The following is a 17305-nucleotide window of genomic DNA, read 5'->3' on the forward strand; positions in this document are numbered from 1 at the left end:
GAGCCCCACATCGGGCTCCTCCGCTGGGAGCCTGCTTCTTCCTCTCCCACTCCCCCTGCTGTGTTCCCTCTCTCGCTGGCTGTCTCTCTGTCACATAAATAAATAAAATCTTAAAAAAAAAAAAAAAACACCCCAGAAACTATCACTAGTGAGCACGTTTCGTCCTCGAACATGGAAGGAGGAGAAATTAGTGGGCTTAACATTTCAGTTATCTCACGAGTGACCTTTCTCTGGAATGTTCAGTGTTAACCCTCAGAGGGACTACGGTGGAAGATTCAGACCCCGTGACTTCTTGGTTTAGGGCAGAGGAGGAACTCCTTCCCACCTGGCAGATCTCCTGGCTGCCGCCCCTCCTTCTATGCCTCTCTCCAGGGCTGACCATGACTCTGCCTCCTCCCTCAGGAAGCGTGGGTATGCTCTGAATCATCTCTGTCCTTTATTTCTGAATCCTGCTTCGTTGGCCCCACAGTCTTTCCCTACTCGAGGGGTTAGTCATCCTTCACGCCGGCTATTACCAGCCCCTCCAGACGTCATCCCCGGCTCCTCACCCCGGCGACGTCTTCCAAAGCTGTTTCTGGCTGTTGCTGCAATTAGACCGCCTTCCCCCTGAGAACTCTGGACTTCCAGGGGGTAAAGAGGGCGTGAGGCATGCTGAAGCCTGAAGCCAGGAAGATCATTCATTCACCACATATTTGCTGACTCCTGACACCAGCCAAGCCCTGTGGGATAGAGAGATCATTTACGAGCTGCTATCTGCAGAGAGCTCATAGTCTATTGGGGGAAACCAGCGAAATCAGACAAACGCAGTAAATCCCAGTAAAAGCTCCAATGGGGGTAGCACAGACCACTGCCAGCCCAAAGGTGGGGCACCGCCCGGGTCACAGAGGATCAAGGAAGGCCTCCGAGAGAGGAAGTGACAGTTGAGCTGAGATTTGAAATTTGCAGATCTCCGGGCTACGAATTTAGATGGGACATGCCCTCTAGACGGAACAAAACGTGCGAAGCTTGGAAGATACCATCGTGTGTGTGTGGCTTCATCAGGGCAAGGCTTGGACGCAGTGGAATGACCGGGGGCCAGAGGCTAATTCTGCTAAGGTCAGACAGGCCATCCTTTGTTCCATGAGACAAACTTACGAGTACTTCAGCCAGGCCTTGGAACAGGGTGTCCCAGGCGTGATGTGTTCCAGCCGAGAGCCTGGCAAGGGTGGGTGACGGCCCCAGTGGCCCCCACCACTATTCTAGGGATTAAATGAGATAATATATGTCAAGCACCCGGCTCAGAGTAAGCACTCAATACATGGTGGCTATTACTGTTAATATCACTGAACTGCATTGTTCGAGTCATGGAGGAAGCTGGCAGAGGCTCTATCTGGAAGAGGCCCCAGAGAGGATCTGCGAGAGAACCATTACATCTGGGCCGAGGCTCTGTGGGTCTAGTTCTCATTCTTTTGTGGGAAACAGACTCTTTGAAGAATCTGATGAAAGCCATGGAGCCTCTCCCCAGAAAAAGGCCCATCTGCTCACATGAAGCTTTGCATATTATTTCAGGGACTTCACAGACTCCTGGAAGCCCGTCTCGTCATAGAACCGCGTTGGACACAGCTGTGACTCGCCAAGCATGGCTGAGAAAAGTTCCCATTCTTACCTCCGCTTATTATTCCAAGTGAAATCCTCAGCACACGTAGTTTCAACTCTAGGAATATCCTGTGTGGTTTTAAAATACCCAGCGGCATGCCCAGGAATGGCTGGGGGAGGGGGACCAGGGAGAGGATGGGGCTGGCTTCTGGCTTCAGGGGTACCTGGTCTCCCCAGTCATGCTGTGCTTGGTTTCATGCTCCGCTGGGTCATCATCCTCAGCTTTTTAACAAGAAGCCTTGCATTTTCCTTTTGCAGCGGACCCCAGCAATTATGCTGCCAGTCCCGGGAGAAGAGCGTGGTAACGCACCGGAGTGCTGACTGTGTGAGCAGCATCCAAGTGGCGGGGCTGAGACTGGAACCCAAGCTGTTTGGGTCCAGAACCATGGGTCTGAGTCTGCATCACACCGCCCTCTGGGTCAGAAGGGCTAGTTAGAGTGGAGAGGGCGGGCAGAATTGGCAATGTTCTGTTTCTTCTGCCAGAACACTGTTCTCCACCTCTCTGCCTCCCTTCCCTCCTATTGTCTTCTGGGTATTAACGCCATTTAGTCATGGGGGCCCTTCCTGGTCTCCACACCTGGATTGTGCCTCCTTCTGCTCTCTTTTACCCTTTAGTGTCCTTGAGAGCACTCAGCAGTCTGGCATTATGGATTTACGTGTGTTTTCTCAGTGCTACAGAGACTGGTTCATCCCCTTACTCCCGGGGAAGAGCCTGGCACACAGTAGGAATTTCATAGATTTTAGTGGGAAGTTACCGCTCACAGAATGCTCAGATGGGACCGAGAAGCCCGGAGGATGACACAGGGATTTCCCACCTGAGTGATGTGGACCACCGAGGTGACTATAGGAATTAAGGAGGGAGGCAGGGAGAATGAAATGGATTTGGCACATGTTTGGAAGTTTGAGTGCTTTTCAGGGTGTCTTGAAGAAAGCAGTCCTTTTTTTTTTTTTTTTAAGATTTTATTTATTTGAGAGAGACAGAGAAAAAGAGAGCACAAGAAAGGGGAGCAGCAAACTTCCAGGAGAGCAAGGAGCCGGATGTGGAACTTGATCTGAGGACCCCGGGATCATGACCTGAGCGGAAGACAGATGTTTAACCGACTGAGCCACCCAAGCTACTGGAGAAAGGCAGTTTTCTGCCTTCTGACTCCCTTTCCACTGCAGTGGGGGTTAGTGGCTGGCCACGGCCCTTTGGGAGGACCTCTGCCTCTGTCATCAGGCATCTCACCCTCATGCCACCAGGAGCTTGTCCGTTCTCTGTACTGGGAAGCTCAGTGGGTTCTGGAACAGCGCTGCAGTGCTCATCTCTGGATCCCGGGTCCTTCAGGGGTGTGTATGCAGTCGGGGCTCAGTAAATGCCAGTAGAAGGAAAGAGGGAAGGATGAACATGTGATCAGACACTCAGGAGGGAGGCTGGAATGAGGAGCAGATCTGGGAACCAGAGTGGAGAGAGGGCCAAGGCCGGAACCCTGGGGCTCTAGAGACAGGGTGGAGGGAGGAGTGCTCCAGCACCCTCAGGAGGCCAGGCGCAGGGCTAAGTGCTTCAGTCACACAACTGCTTTTCACCTTCTTGGCAACTCTGAAGCAGACGTTATTCCCACTTTGCTAAGAAAGCTGAGGCCCAGAGAGGGGACGTGACGCGCCCAAGGTCACACAGCCCGTGAGCCGTGAAGTCCGGGTCTGACCCCGGGCCTTCAGCCCTCAAGCCTGCGCTCTTCCCGTTCACTCCCTATCTCTCCCTCCACCCTCCGCTTCCCTACCCCTTCTCCCCTCCTCTCTGCTCCCGCGGCCGCCCCGCCCCGCCCCTCCCCTCCCCTCCCTCCCGGTGGCGGCGGCGGCGGTGGAGCCACGTGGTGGGGCCGGGAAGCCGCGGCCGCCGAGCGCCCGGGCGGCTGCCCCAGCTGGGCAGTGCTGCTCTGCGCCGCGCTTGCTGCCCGCGCTCCCCGCTCCGCGCTCTCCACCAGCCGCCCCGGGGCAGGAGGCGCGCCTGGCGGCCGGCCGGCCAGACAAAGGAGGCGCGGCGCGGCAGAGCCAGCGCGGGCCGACGGACCATGGACTCGGAGCGCGAGCGGCCGGCCCCAGCCCTGAGGACCCGGCGCGCCCGGGCCCGGCCTTAGGCGCCCGGCCCCGCCGCCCGGGGCGCGCAGCGGGGAGGACGCGGAGCCCGCGCGGCGCGGAGGAGACGGCGGCCGCCGAGCGAGAGGGACGCCGCGGCGGACGGCCCGCGCGGCCCCCGGAGCCATGGGCAAGTGCAGCGGGCGCTGCACGCTCGTCGCCTTCTGCTGCCTGCAGCTGGTGAGCGCGGGGCGGCCGGGGCCGGGTGGGGCGCGGCGGGGCGGGGTCCCGGGAGTGCGGCTGGGCCGTGGGTCCCCGTGCCTGTCTGCTGCGAGTCTCGGGTGGGGGGTGGGCTGGAGTCACGGAGCGGACGGGCGGAGCCTGCTCCTGCTGGCCGGGCTGGCTCTTTGTGTGCGCTCCTCGCCCGGCGCTCCCGGGTCCCCGAGTGCGTCCTGCGCGCCCGTCCCCCCGCCCGCCCCGCCCCGTGCGAGTGGCCTGCCGTGGGACTGTGGCTCGCGGGGGCCGGGGGGTGTGTCCCGGGCTGCTCGGCGGAGCCGTTGAGGTCCCTGCCGGCTGTTTTCCTCTAGGTTGCTCGGTTGCGCGGCTCTCCTCTCCTCTGGGTCTGTGCCCGTGTGAGTGTTTCTCACAAAGTCTCTGCTCCTGTGTGTGTGTGTCTCCGCCTTTCTCCTTGGTGTGTCTCTAGATCTCTAACCATTTCTGGTCCACGTTCATCTGTGTGTGTTGGGATCTTAGACTCCAAGAACCGTTCCCTCCTCCTCCTTTGTGCTGTTTCTGCCTGCCTGCACCCTCCTGGCTGGGCAGGCCTGGGAATGGAGAGCCACCTCTCTGGAGAGGGTCACAAGGGACTGCCAGGTCCTGGGCCAGTCTGACAAACTGGGTGCTGGCCGCCTTTCCCGCTTTGACTGTGACCACTGCAGCCAGGGGCTCCCCATCAGTCATCAGTTCCAGCGGTGCGTCATGGGTGGGGACCAGACCCTCCTCCTGGGCTGGCAGGGGTGAGGGGTGGGGATCCTTGGGTGCCCTGGCAGGGAGAGGAGCATCTGGGGAAACTGCTTCACCCCAGCCTCGGGAACTCAGGTTCTTGCCTCAGGGAGGCCAGTGGAGTGAATTTGGGGGCTGAAGAGGACGGGTTCTCTTCAATTCAAGCTCTGGCATGTGAATTTGGGGAGCCGGTTAAGGAGAGGTCTCCTGCCCATCCTAGAGCTACAGCCTGACAACTAGTGGGTTTTGAAGCTGTGCTGAGCCTCCAGGCAGAGAGGTGCACGGGGACCTCCGTGGGCAGAGCTCCGGGCTGAGTGTGTGTGTGGGGGAACCTGAGCCTCACTGATGCGGAACTCCACCGTCTGGTCTCCACTGTTGCCTGCAGCCACGCTTCTCCTCCGGACAGGTGCATAGAGGAAGGCAGAGCGAAGCTTTGAGCCTGGGTGTGCAGACCTCCTCAATCATCTTCCTTCTCTCTCCTCGGGGACGCTTGCCATCCGCAGCCTTGCCCTCCTGGGCGGCGGTAGAAGCAGCCAGGCCCTGAAGATTGTAGCCCTGCTCCCAGCTGTGGGACGCGGGGCAAGTGACTTCCCTTCCCCGGAAGGCCACCTTGGTCTGCCTGTCTGTAAATGGCTCATCCTTGAGGGTTGCAGAGGGGATTAATTAAAATCAGGTAGAATGGAAACTCCGGAAGGGCAGAGATTATCTGTTTCGCTCCCTGCTAAATCCCTAGCAGCTGGAATGGTGCCTGGCACTCCATTAATATTTGTAAAATAAATTAATGAATCAGTTATTTGGCAACTCCTGGCTCACAGTTGAAACACCCTTCTTTATATACTTTGAGGAATAGAAAATGCCAAGAAATGATGGAACTTTTCCAAGGATTTTTTTTTTCTGCTTGTTAATTTTTAAATTTTAAACTAGGACATTCTTTATTCTTAAAAAAGTAATAGACATCTATTGTAAAAACTGTATCAATAAATAATCAAACAGAGCAGAGCATAAAGGTACGCTTCCTTCTGAGCCCGGTCCCACACCCCAAAGGTAAGCCCTGTTGGCAGTCTGCCCCATTCTCTGCTGCTGCTGAAAACCATGGTTAGCTTTGGGCAGCATTTACTCAGCGTTAGGTGCCCTTGTAAGCCCTTTTCCGTGTATTAACTTATTCAGTCCTCATAATGATCCTGTAAAGCAACTTGCCCAAAGTTCTACAGTTAGGAGCCAGGCTTTGAAGCCAGGGAGCTGACCAGCATCCTCTGTTGCCTTCTTCAATATAAAATCTAAGTAGTTCTGGCCCGGAGCAAACAGGGTCCCTCAAGAGGTCCTTACTCCTCCCTGCCGCCCACTCACCTGCCTCCAGAGCTCTCTCCAGCTGAGCTAACTCGGCCCTTCCACTTAGAGGGTTCACCAGCCTAGGGACTGTGGAGTTAGGCAAGGCCTGGCTGGGATTCTGATTCTCCTACAGCTTGGGTGGGTGGCCGCGGGCCACTTGTGGGAGTTACATGAGATAATTTGGGGCAGGGACGTGCTCCAAGGAGGGACTTGGAAATTGCTTTCTTGCCTGTGTTTTCTGTCGGGGCAGATGGAAGAGTGGGTCCCTTCAGCTGATGTTAACCCCCCGGGAGCCTCTGCTGCCTGACGGCTTCGCACGTACTCCGGGAGGCTGGACTCCACCAGCCTGACATCATCCCAGAGAGAAGGGAGCCTGTTTTCTCATCCAGTGGAAAGAGACCAAGAAGGAAAAGGCTGTTAAATGTTTGTCAGCTGAAAACTTTAGAAGACGAGCTGTCATTTTTCCTCTCTTGAACCGGGTTTGATCATTATAGTAAAACAGGCTAGTTCTAGACACTCTTCTGGAGTTGGGATAGACTTGCTGTGGGTGAGGGAGTAGGGTGAGGTGTGTCCTGGAGGGTAGGAGGAGCAAGTGGGGGCTTTACCATTCAGGTGGACAAGCATAGGGACAGGGCTCTGGGGTTTGATAGGACAGACCTGGGTTCGAGTCCTGGCTTTGACATTTCCTAGCTGTGTGATCTTTGGCAAGTGGCTTACCCTCTCTGAGCCACAGTTTTGCCCTCTGTTAGTGATAATATAAACGGTTGCCAATTCTTAGGGTTGTTTTGAGGAGTAAATGCATATAACGAACGAGCTTAGCACGGTGCCAAGCACCAAGCGAACATTTAATAAACTATAGCTTCTCATTGTTACGTTAATGATATATACCGTGGGATGCTTTCTTGGCATTGTGGCCCAAACATATCTAGGTTCCCCCCTGCACTCCTCCTTTGTGGGAAGCAGCGGGTAGTTGGGCACTGAGCTGAGGAGGTAGGAGGCTTGAATTCAAGTCCAGCTCTGCCGCTGACATCCTGTGAACTCAGGCAAGCCTTTTTCCACTGCAGGCCTTGGTTTTTCCATCTGTAAAATGGGGAGAACCACTGCTCTGTGTCTCTGGGGTCCTGCCAGTCCTGCCCATCTGGGACTGTGGGATGATGTCTGGGCTGAAGCTAGGGGTTTCAGGGCATCTCAGTTTGGTCTATTCTGTAGAATACCTTGAGTCCGTTCCCTTCCCTTCCTTTCTACTTCGTGTATCATCTTGACCTTTTTAATGCTATTCCCCGCCTAATTTTTAGGTGCTCCTCTTTTCCCTCCCTTGTCCAAACCTTCCCCTTCTTTCCAGGTCCACCTCCTTCCTGAAACCTTCCAGGCTACCCTGTTCTTCCTGTGAGAAGATGAACCAAGGAGATTTGCCCAAGGGAACCCTCATCCAGTTCTTCCGTCATCATCATTATCGCTCCCATTTCTGGAGTCCTGTGCTAAGCACTTTCTAGGCATTACCTCATTTAACCAAATGAGCTTACATATGTAAAGCGTTTGGCACAGTGCCTGGTACGTGTTCAACGATCGATAAACATTAGCTTTAACTGATTTTAGTCTCATAGTTCTTCCACACAACGGGACGGATGTTCTCGCTCTCCCCTATTTCAGATGAGGAGACTGAGGCTCAGAGAGGTGGCGACGTTTGCCCGAGGTCTCTAAGCTGGCCAGTGACGGACCCAGGACGCGTGCGCTTTACTGCCTGAGCAGAGAGCCACCCATCCGCTCGCCCCAGTCCGCTGCTCACATTTGCGCAGCGCGTGACCTCACACGGGTCTCTTCCCTGCGTCCGGCCTCAGCGTCCTCATCCGAAAATGGTAATATTTCCATAGGATCATGCACTCGCCTGGCACCGCGAGCCCGTGAGCGCTCAGTCATACATCACTGCCATGGCCGTTCTTGTCCCCGCTCTGGGTGACCTTGGACACATGCATTCACTCCTCTGGGCCCCAGTCTCTTCCTCCGGCAAAGAGAAAGCACCATCCCTACCCTGCGGAGTTGTCTACCGCGGTTAGCACATAGTAGGTATTCAGAAAAACGTCGGTTTCATTCTCTTCCGTTCTGGAAAGCTCTTTGCTTTCTCGGAGGTGGTGGGTGAGGGGGAAAAGACGTAGCTTCCTGCTGAGCTGCGAGTAATGGTGTGAAACGTGGTCAGCCTGATTGATGTCGTTATTAGCAGTGGTGATGGTGGAGGCTGGAGGGAGATGGGCTCTGCGGGGGCCCGCGCTCCAAAGCAGCTGTGCCTGCAAGCTGCCGGCCTCCTGGGGAGGGTCTGCTCTGCTCTCGGTGCTTCAGGCCCCTGGGCCGGGCGTGGGAGTCGGGAGTACAGAGCACCACGTTGTCTAGCCCACTGACCCTTTTTGTTCCTCATCCCCTTTTGGACGACTGGGGTGGTCAGCTCCCTTTTGCAGATGGACAGACTGAGGCCAAACAGCCCTCGAGAGCTTTTTGAGGTGGACAGAGCAAGGTGGATGGAGAAGAGGGCCCCTGGGGGCCCAGGGGATGGCCTTGGTTTGGCTCCGTTATAGGGGTAGGTGGGTGTGAGGTTTGGGGATAAGCACCCCATAAACAGCAGCTGCTCTGAGATGTGGCACAGGGGTTAGGAGCAATACCTCGGGGGTCCCACAGACCTTGCTGCCTTGCTTGTGACTTCCAGCAAGTCCCTTCCCCTCTCTGAGCCCCGGCCTCCCTCCTGTGAAGGAGTCAAGGCATCGGCCCCTACCCTCTTCCCCCCTGGCAGTTTGGGGTTTTTAGCAGAGTCATTTCCATAAACTCTTCAAGTCTAAGTTTCTTTATGCGGGAAGTGCACGGTTCAGAGGGAAATAACAGCAACTCCTACTTGCTTTTGTTTGGTGTCTCCGATGAGCCAGGCGCTTCATCTGCCCTGTCCCTGGTTACTGTCTCAGTCTTCGTGGCCACGTGGAGGGCGGGGACAGAACGAGGATTCAAACCCAGACCTTGGTCTCCGCGGCTTCCACCACGCATGCCCGGCCACTCCCCCTAGGAGGTGGGGATGCTGGGTGTGGACGCGGCTGGAGAAATCTGTCCCTTTCCTCAACCACTAGGGCTTGTCACCAGGTGCCAGATCTGCTGAGCTGCTTGTCCCCCATTTCTACTCACCCCACTCTCTGTGCTGAGTTTAAGGTTGCTGTGAGGCAGGTTGAGGGAAAGGTACCCAGGGAAGAAATTAACCTGTATTGGAGACCTGAGAGCCCTCATAACAACTCTGTGAGATAGGTGTGGTTTTTATACCCATTTACTGATGGGCATACAGAGGCCTGAAGCATGAAGTGAGTTGTCACCAAGGAAACAGAAGCTACAGCCTGGGTCTCGGATGAGTGATCAAGGGAAAAAGATTTGAGAGTGCTTGTAAAATCAGGACCAAGCCGAGATGGTCAGCTGTGATTATTGCCATCTCTTCTCTCCTCTGGCTTCAGGGGGGCATGGGTGATGGGAGAACAAGTTGAGACCAGAGATGTGTTTTTTGGTCTGTTTTTTTTTTTTTTTAATGTCTTTTTTTAAGTAATCTCTACACCCAGTATGGGGCTTGAACTCATAACCCTGAGACCAAGAGTCAGCCAGGCACCCTAGAAATGTGTTTATTAAAAGCTATTTCCAGGCTACAGGTGATGGAGCCTGTTGTGGTCCAAGAGAGCCCAGTTCCAGTGCCCTTGGCTTCTGGCCTTGACCTGGAGACGGAGAGGGCTGGTGAATCCGAGACACTTCCGCCAGCAAGCACCGTGCACCAGGGTTTTAGAAGAGCTGTTATTGCGGCTGCAGGCTTGAACATGTTACCCGGCCTCCGGGCCGCTGCCTCTCGGAGCAGCTGGCGAACCAGCGATAGAGAGGTCAACAGGGAAGAGCTTGGGCTTTGGGGTCAGGCTGGGCTTTGAATTCCATCTCTACCTCTTTGTAGCTGGGTGACCTTGGGGCAAGACATTTAGCCTCTCTGAGCTTCCCCCTGCACTTCTCTCGGTCAGGATACTGATCTGCCTCGGAGAGGTGTCAGGAGGCTCCTTTGAGATAAGATACGCTGAGTAAGGCTCACAAAGGGTTCACACTCCTAGGTGCTCCAGAAATGACACAGCAAGTTCTAGCATCTAAATACTGTGCTGTAGGAGAGGGGACACGTCCCCTTTTCAATCACTGTTCCTTAGTCTTCTCGTCTATAAAATGGGAATAATCATAGCACCTCCCTCATGGGACTATAGTGAGTGCCCTGAATTAATGCGAGCAGAGCCCAGTGCTCATTCAGAGGGGAGCAGAGCGGAAGGTGTGGCCCCCTGTGTCCTCTCTGTAAAGGGAGGAGGTGGGACTCATCATCTAAGAGGACCTCTCCAGCTCTAAGCCGGCAGTGAGTCCGGCCCTTTCCCGAGGAGAGAGCAGACCTGCCGCTACACCAGCCCCTCCTGCTGCCCTCCTGCTGTGGGCCGCGGTGATGTGAGGATTGGGCTCTGAGCAGAGGAGGACCCTCCTGCCTCCGATGGCCTGCCCAGGGCTTTACCCCCAGGTGCCAGGTTGTCGGGGCTCACGTGACCTCTTCTGTCCTCTGCCATCTGTTTGAATGAGTGTCCGTACTGTCCCCATCCCAAAGGCCCAGTCGGGATATTTGGTTCTAAACTCAAGTCTCGGGCCACAGAGGTTCAGAGCAGGAGGTCGTGACCCATCACTAACCCCGGCCACTGCAGGTCAGCCACCTGAAGTCCAGAAAGACTCAATTCCGTTGGGTCAGAGAGTAAGAATTGCCACCAGCTAACCCTACCCAGAGTTGTATTTAGCAAATACTTATGAAGCACCCACAAAGTGCCAGGCTCAAGTCTGGGTGCTAAGTCACCCTAGGGCATAAAATAGGCCCTCAGCTGCAAGTCAGAATCCCAGGGTTCAGGAACTCACTTGCTGTGCAACTTTGAGCTGGCCCTGCCCTTCTCTGGGCCTCATTTTGTCGAGTCTGGGAAACTGGGAAATGGAGAGGAGATGGTTGAACTCCATCAGTGGTTTTCAAGTTACCTACAGAGGCTCTGCAGGCAGACTGACAGTCAGGTGGTGAGCTCCCCGTCACGGGCAGTGACAAAGAATTTACATAGTGGGATGGCCACTTGGATGTGTAATGGATCTGATGATGGTCCAGGTCCCCTGGAACCACCAGCAGCTGGTTCTAGGCCCTGAGAGCACAGTGGCAAGAGCACAAAATGGTATCTATTTGAATAATGGACATCGTGGGCTCCTACGACGTCCGTTTGCCTTAAGCATGCTCCCCACCCCATCCCAAATCACGGATCCCGGCCGAGCTCCTGGCACAGGGAGTGGGGGACATGGGAGCCTGTAGGCTCTTTAACCCCAAGTCTACTCTGGCTACCCCTTGCCCTAGAAGGGGAGGCAGCCCTGGGATTTTCAGGGTAGTGATGGCTCTTAAGCCTCTTTTTTTTTTTTGGAGGGGGGGCGGTTCTGCAGCCCCAGCCTGAATCAGAGATGTGGGTTTTCAATTACACAATTAAATGCACAATTAGGCATAATTACCAGCGCTCAGAGCCCGAGACTGCTCATAATAGGCGTGTAATCTACTGCAGCCTCTGTTTATACTACTCAGCGCGCTCCCTAATGATGCCAGGATGCCTTCACACTGCACTGTTGCCATGGAAACCAGCCAGCCACCACCATGCAGGGCTGACAAATGGTGTTCCAGTCCTGGGCCCCTGGATTGTTTCTGAGGCCTCTGCAGCCAGCCCGGAGTGAAGGGGCTGGCGGGGCGGGCCAGGAAGGCAGGTCACTCTCCCTGCCCTCTGACACACCCCGCTGGCTGGAGCCAGCAGGGAAGACAAGGAGAAGGGGGCATCAGCCCCCCAGAGTCCTCAAGCCCCAGCAGGGGAGCCCAGGTGCTGGGCAGGGTCTCGTGGTTAGCCATTCCAACTGAGGTGTGGACCGAGGGCCCTGCATACAGCCAGCTCCCACGTGGGCCTGGCTCTGCCGTGAACTGGCTCTGTGACCTTGGACCAGTCCTTGCCCCTCTCTGGGGCTGTCTCCCCATTTGTGACGTGGACTGCAGGGTATGTCTGCAGTATTAGACTACTCTAATAGATTTATTGAGCATTTCCGCCACACTGCCTACTGTTGTGACTGCTTCTCCTGCAGGAGCCCATTCCCCCCTGCCCCGCCTTGGTGGCCCTGTAGCCCTGGTGGCCACACTGTCCCCGTTTCACAGAAGCAGCTGCTGAGGCCGTGAGCACTTACGTCAGGCAGCAGCAGAGCCGGGATACAAATCCAGGCCCTCGGACTCCGAGCCCCCACTCTTCGCCTCAAGTATAGGGCCTCACACGGGCCCTTCCCTGTCACTCTCGCCGCAGCCCCAGAGGCGGACCCTCGTCATCCCCGTTACCTAGATGAGGCCTCTGGGGCTCATGGCGCTGAAGTCACCTGCCCAAAGTCTCACAGCAAGGCCGTGGCACAGTGGGTTCTGACTGATGCCAAAAGTCAGGCTTCTTAGTGGAAGTCACAAAGGAGTAAAAAGATGGCCTTCCGTGAGCATACACCGAAGCTCCCCATTGTCCCCACCTGGCCCCAGCTGCTGAGGAATCACCAAGTCCTGGGGTCCCTCAGACCCGGCACTGTGCTTTGACCTCGAAAGGAATCTTGGCCTCGTCCTACCTGCATCAGCCCATTCCCACCCTGGTCACTGGAAACAGAGCCTGTCTTTTATGCTTATTTTTTCCCTACATTTCTCTGTCATTCGGTCCATTATTACGGTCAGCTACCGCGTGCCAGCTCTTGGGGACCAGACGAATCGGACAGAGTGGAGAACCAAGGCTGGAGCACAGAGGCATTCAGGGTCTAATGGCCCTGGGTTCAAACTCTGTCACTTAATGCATGGTTTGGGGCAAGTGGCTTGACCTCTCTGTGCCTTAGTTTGTTCACGTGTCATGAAGGCACCCGTCTCTACTGTGCGGGGTGCCAACATCACCCTCGCCAGATGCTGACTCTGTGCCAGGCCCTCGCCTAAGGCTGTTCTGTGCCCCGGGTGAACCCTCGTAATACTCAGCCTATTGCTGCCGCTTAACAAGCACTGGAGCCCCGGGCCTCAGAGCTAGTGGGCAGCCCAGCTGGCTTCTGAGTCCAGAGCCCCCCCCTTCCTCTCCAGCGCCCCCCCCCCCCCCCAGGCCGGGAGATAGAAGTGTTCCTCCTGCCACTTCCCTGGAGCGTCCGGCTGCTTGGCGAGATCTTCGGGAATGAGGCATCTGGAGGAAGGGGCAGTCTGAGGGCAACAGTGCCCACCTGGCCCAGCCCAGGCTTCTGTCTACTGGATGCCACCCCATTGGCACCCTGAAGTCTGCGTTTTCTAAGACAAGGCTGCCAGACATTACTTTCGCTCCTACACGAGACAGGTGGGAAGACTAGGGTTTGCCCAAGACCACAGTGCACGTCAGTGACGGAGTTGGGACTGTGACCCAAGGCAATTTAGGAGACTTCTTGTTACCTTCCTTTGATCCACTACTAGCCCTTGGGAGAGAGAGGTTTGGGGCTGGAGTGTCTGCGTTTGTGTGTGTCTGTATTCAAAACTGCACCCAGCTACATGCCCGAGCATTTGTGGGGCAGACACTGGCATGTAGAGATTTGTGGATCAATAAACATCCCTTCCCGCTTCCTCCCTCTTCACTTATTCATGAACTCTGAACTCCTTGGCTCCCGAGAAACCGCCTGGAAGAAAGCAATTAGAGCATAATTAGAACCACTCCTATTATCAACTCTCAGCGGGAGGGGAAGGGGGGCTGCTCGGCCATGGGGGTGGGGGTGGCCCCGGAGTTCCCTACAGCCCTCTCTCCTGCAGCTGCCCATTCAGCTCCCCCTCCACGGAGCTCACCGGCCCACTTTCAGCGGGGACTAAGGAGCTCATCCCCGGAGGCATTCGGGCCCTGGGTAAGACCGGGGAGCAGAGCGTTCTGCTTGCAGGCTGAGTTAGAGCACATGGTTTCCGAGTCCCTGCCGTGCTCAGCTTCTTGGGTGCTCCCCGCCAGGGCCTGGGCCAGGCGTTGCACAAAAACCGAGATGCACACCATGGCTCCTGCTTTCTAGAAAACATCCCGGCGTCAGATGATAGGGAAGGAAGGCTACGCTGACAATAGGAAATGTAAATTACCTGGAGGAAGCAGCTTGCCAGGCAGGACTCCGCTCACGGCCAGATGATTCATAGTAATAATAACTGTACCGGAAGTCAGTGTTGGGGAGTGTTTCTGACCCCAGAGCCACGGCTCTTCCCCACGAGGCATCCCACCAGCAGAGAGCGGTTACCGAGAAGCCAGGGAGAGGGGTTCCTCCCTCCTCCCTGAGGAGCAGCAGGACAGGAGGCAGGGAGGTGCCAGGCACTGTGTTTCTCGATTCCGATGCTTGCCCTCACTTAGTCTTTCAGGAGCCCCAGGGGGCAGATGCTAATATTATCCCCGATGTACAGGTGAGGAAACTGAGGCTCGGGGAGACACAGAGCCTGTCCAGGGTACCGCGGTGTTGGCCTGTCGGACTCTAGACTCCTCATGCTTTGTGCTCTACGAGGCTCGAGGGTGAGATTTGCTCCCCCGAGCTTCAAGTTGGCCTTGACAAGCTGTTTAATGTGCCTTCTGCATCCAGCTCCTGGTTGAAGGTAACACGTTGGATCCCCTTGTTCCTCCTTCCACACCCATGTGGAAGCTACAGAGAGTGGGGGAGCCCTGCCACTTGACTCCGGTCATCACCCCCAGGACCAGCCTTGGCAAAGGAAGGTGAAGGCCTGGCAGGTGTGGGCCTGGGGCCTCGTGAGAGAAGATCACCATGGATACCACGGGAGCCAGGGCTGTAACCAAGGAGACAGCCCCCCAGCCCTGAGGCTGTGACAAGGAGGGTGTGGCTTCAGGGTAGGACAGAGCAGGGGTGAGGGGCTAGATGCAGGCAGAGGGGGACGGTGGGGTCAGTGGTGCTCTCTCCTGGGAACGGGGGTGGGGTAGTTGGGGACAACCAGGCCTCCTATTACCCTGTCCCACCCGAGGGGAGGTTGCCATGATAGCCAGCTCCCCTTCATTGACCCTCGGTAGGGTGCTGCCCCCCTTCTCCTAGTGACAGGTGTCACCCTGGCAACAGGCCCTGTGCCCAGCAAGGGTCTCGACTTCCCGGTGGCCCCTTCCCTCACATGTGCAGATAGATGATTCTTCTGACACGTGCAGCAGCTCTGTCCAGCTGGAGGTGAGGGTCCACATGGGGCAGACTTGCAGACGTGGGCCTTTTACCAGCCCCTCACCAGACTCCCCCAGTGACCGTCCTGAAGTGCAGCTCTGGTCCTCCTTGCCTCTGTTTACAGCGGTCCATGGCTCCTCATTGCCTTTGGGAAGAAGTCTGATGTGGTGCTTCTCAAACTCGAAGGTGTAGCAGAGTCACCGGGAGGGCTTCTTAAAATACAAAGTTCTGGACCTTACCCTGCGTTTCTGATTGAGTAGGTCTGAGATAAAGCCTGAGAATTTGCATTTCTAACACGTTCCAAGGTGCCGCTGGTACTGCTGGTCCGGGGACCACACAGGGAGAATTACTTGGTCTAGCCAGTGGGATGTGACGCTGCCCAGGCTAGCCCGCCAACTCTAACACTCACTGCTTCCGGTGCCCAAGCTCGGGCCACATTGATGTAAGCACACTGCTACACCTCATGCCTCAGTGCCTTTGCATCTGCTCTCCTGGCCTTTGGACGTCCTTTCCCCTCTGTATCTCCTGAAGGCCAGCTCACTCATCATTTCCTCTTTGGAACATCTCTGTCCTCCTGCACTGCCCCCCACTCCCCACGGATGTCCTTCTCCAGGCTCTGGCAACACCTGTCCCCGCCACTTCTGTGACAGTGGGCGTCACGCTGTTGTCCTGTTTCTGCTTTGAATCTCTCTCCCTGGACTGGAAGCTCTGGGTCTGAGCTGTCTGGCCTTCCGTGAATGTGTGTTGCCTGATTGGCCCCTGTGAGCAGACGGAAAACCTGGGCGAATAATCACAAAGCTGCTTCGTTCACTCGGCCAGTCTGCTGTTCCTTGGTGCCTCCCCTGTGCCGGGCCGTGTGCTGGGTGCTGGGGGTTCAGCAGTGCGGGAGGCTCGGGGCTTCTTAGAGACGCTGGGCAGTGTGGCAAGCAAGGCATGAGCTGGGCCTCGCCTGGATTTTCTGATGCTAACTTCCAAGCTCTCTTCATCCTCCGGGCTGCTCCCGGAGCCCGGGCAACTGTGTGGCCTGAGACTGCTTTAGAAATGTGTCTCCAGTGAGGGTTTGCCAGTTTGCTCACAATAGAGCCCAGTCCCCCATCCAATCAGCCCCAAGCCCACTTTGAGGATCTTCCAGGGCCTTTCCAGAGGACAGTGTGGCTGGTGTGTGCACCCCTAACCCTTAGGGACAAAGGCCGACTGTGGGGCTGGGGGGCGGCTGTTGCTGACACTTGCCTCCAAGGGTGTCCAGACCTGCGTATTAGGCCCCTGCCTAGAAGGGAGCCAGGAGTGGGAATGCTGCTAGGACTGGCTGGACACTACTGAGCTCTAGCACGGCAATCCAAGGAGTCAGAGGAATTTACATTCACAGCCCGGCCTTCCGGATCATTCTGTCTAGGTGGGAAGATAGGACATATTTTATTTAAGGGTCTGTTCGCTTGGTTCATAGCTTAAATATTTAGATGCGTGGTACTGTATTGGTACTCTTGCTTTGGTCCTGAAGACCCGCAAATGTTAGAGAAGGGTCTGGGCTCAGGGCGGGGTGCAGGCAGAGGCTCCCAGGTGCCTGATCTGCCTCGGGCAGCACCAGCTGCTCCAGCCTGTCTCTGTCTGCTGTCAGCAGCCCCATGAGCCCTCCAAGCAGGCTGCTGCCCCCAAGCTGCCACTAGCTGTCATCCCCAAGATAGGCCACCAAGGACACAGGGACCGCCCCCCTCCCCCCCAAAGTGAGAGACTGTTGGGGGCCCAGCCTGGGACTCACACTGTGGCTGCCGACTGGGACCTGGGACCGGCTGGGCCGTGAGGCTCCCCAGGCTGGACGGGACAGGATGGGGGTGGGGGGTCGGTTTCTCAGGGCCTGCGGTGGCCAGATGTCTGACATACATGTCAGCTCTGACCGTGCCAGCCGTACCAGGTGAGCCGTCCTCCTGCTGCTCTTCTCCAGGAGTCTGGGCCCGGCAGCTTGCTCAGCCAGACTTGGTTCTTCACCTGTAAATGGAGATCATCGTACGGCCTCTTAGGGCCACTGAGCAAACTCAGTGGGAGACTCCATGGAGAG

At 56.3% G+C, this 17305-nt stretch overlaps 1 protein-coding gene across 1 annotated transcript in view; it reads left to right on the forward strand.

Annotated features, from left to right (window-relative positions):
- The first annotated feature begins 3471 nt into the window (after positions 1-3471).
- The window catches only part of NKAIN1 (sodium/potassium transporting ATPase interacting 1), a 40252-nt gene continuing 26418 nt past the window's right edge, over positions 3472-17305 (forward strand). Inside the window, exon 1 of the mRNA XM_045782510.2 lies at positions 3472-3930. Coding sequence (XP_045638466.1) covers positions 3877-3930 — 54 coding nt within the window. The 5' untranslated portion in view covers positions 3472-3876. The remainder of the gene's footprint in view (positions 3931-17305) is intronic.

This window comes from Ursus americanus, chromosome 33 (assembly GCF_024610735.1).
Source record: "Ursus americanus isolate L20-20 chromosome 33, mUrsAme1.1.p, whole genome shotgun sequence".
NCBI classification, from domain to species: domain Eukaryota; kingdom Metazoa; phylum Chordata; class Mammalia; order Carnivora; family Ursidae; genus Ursus; species Ursus americanus.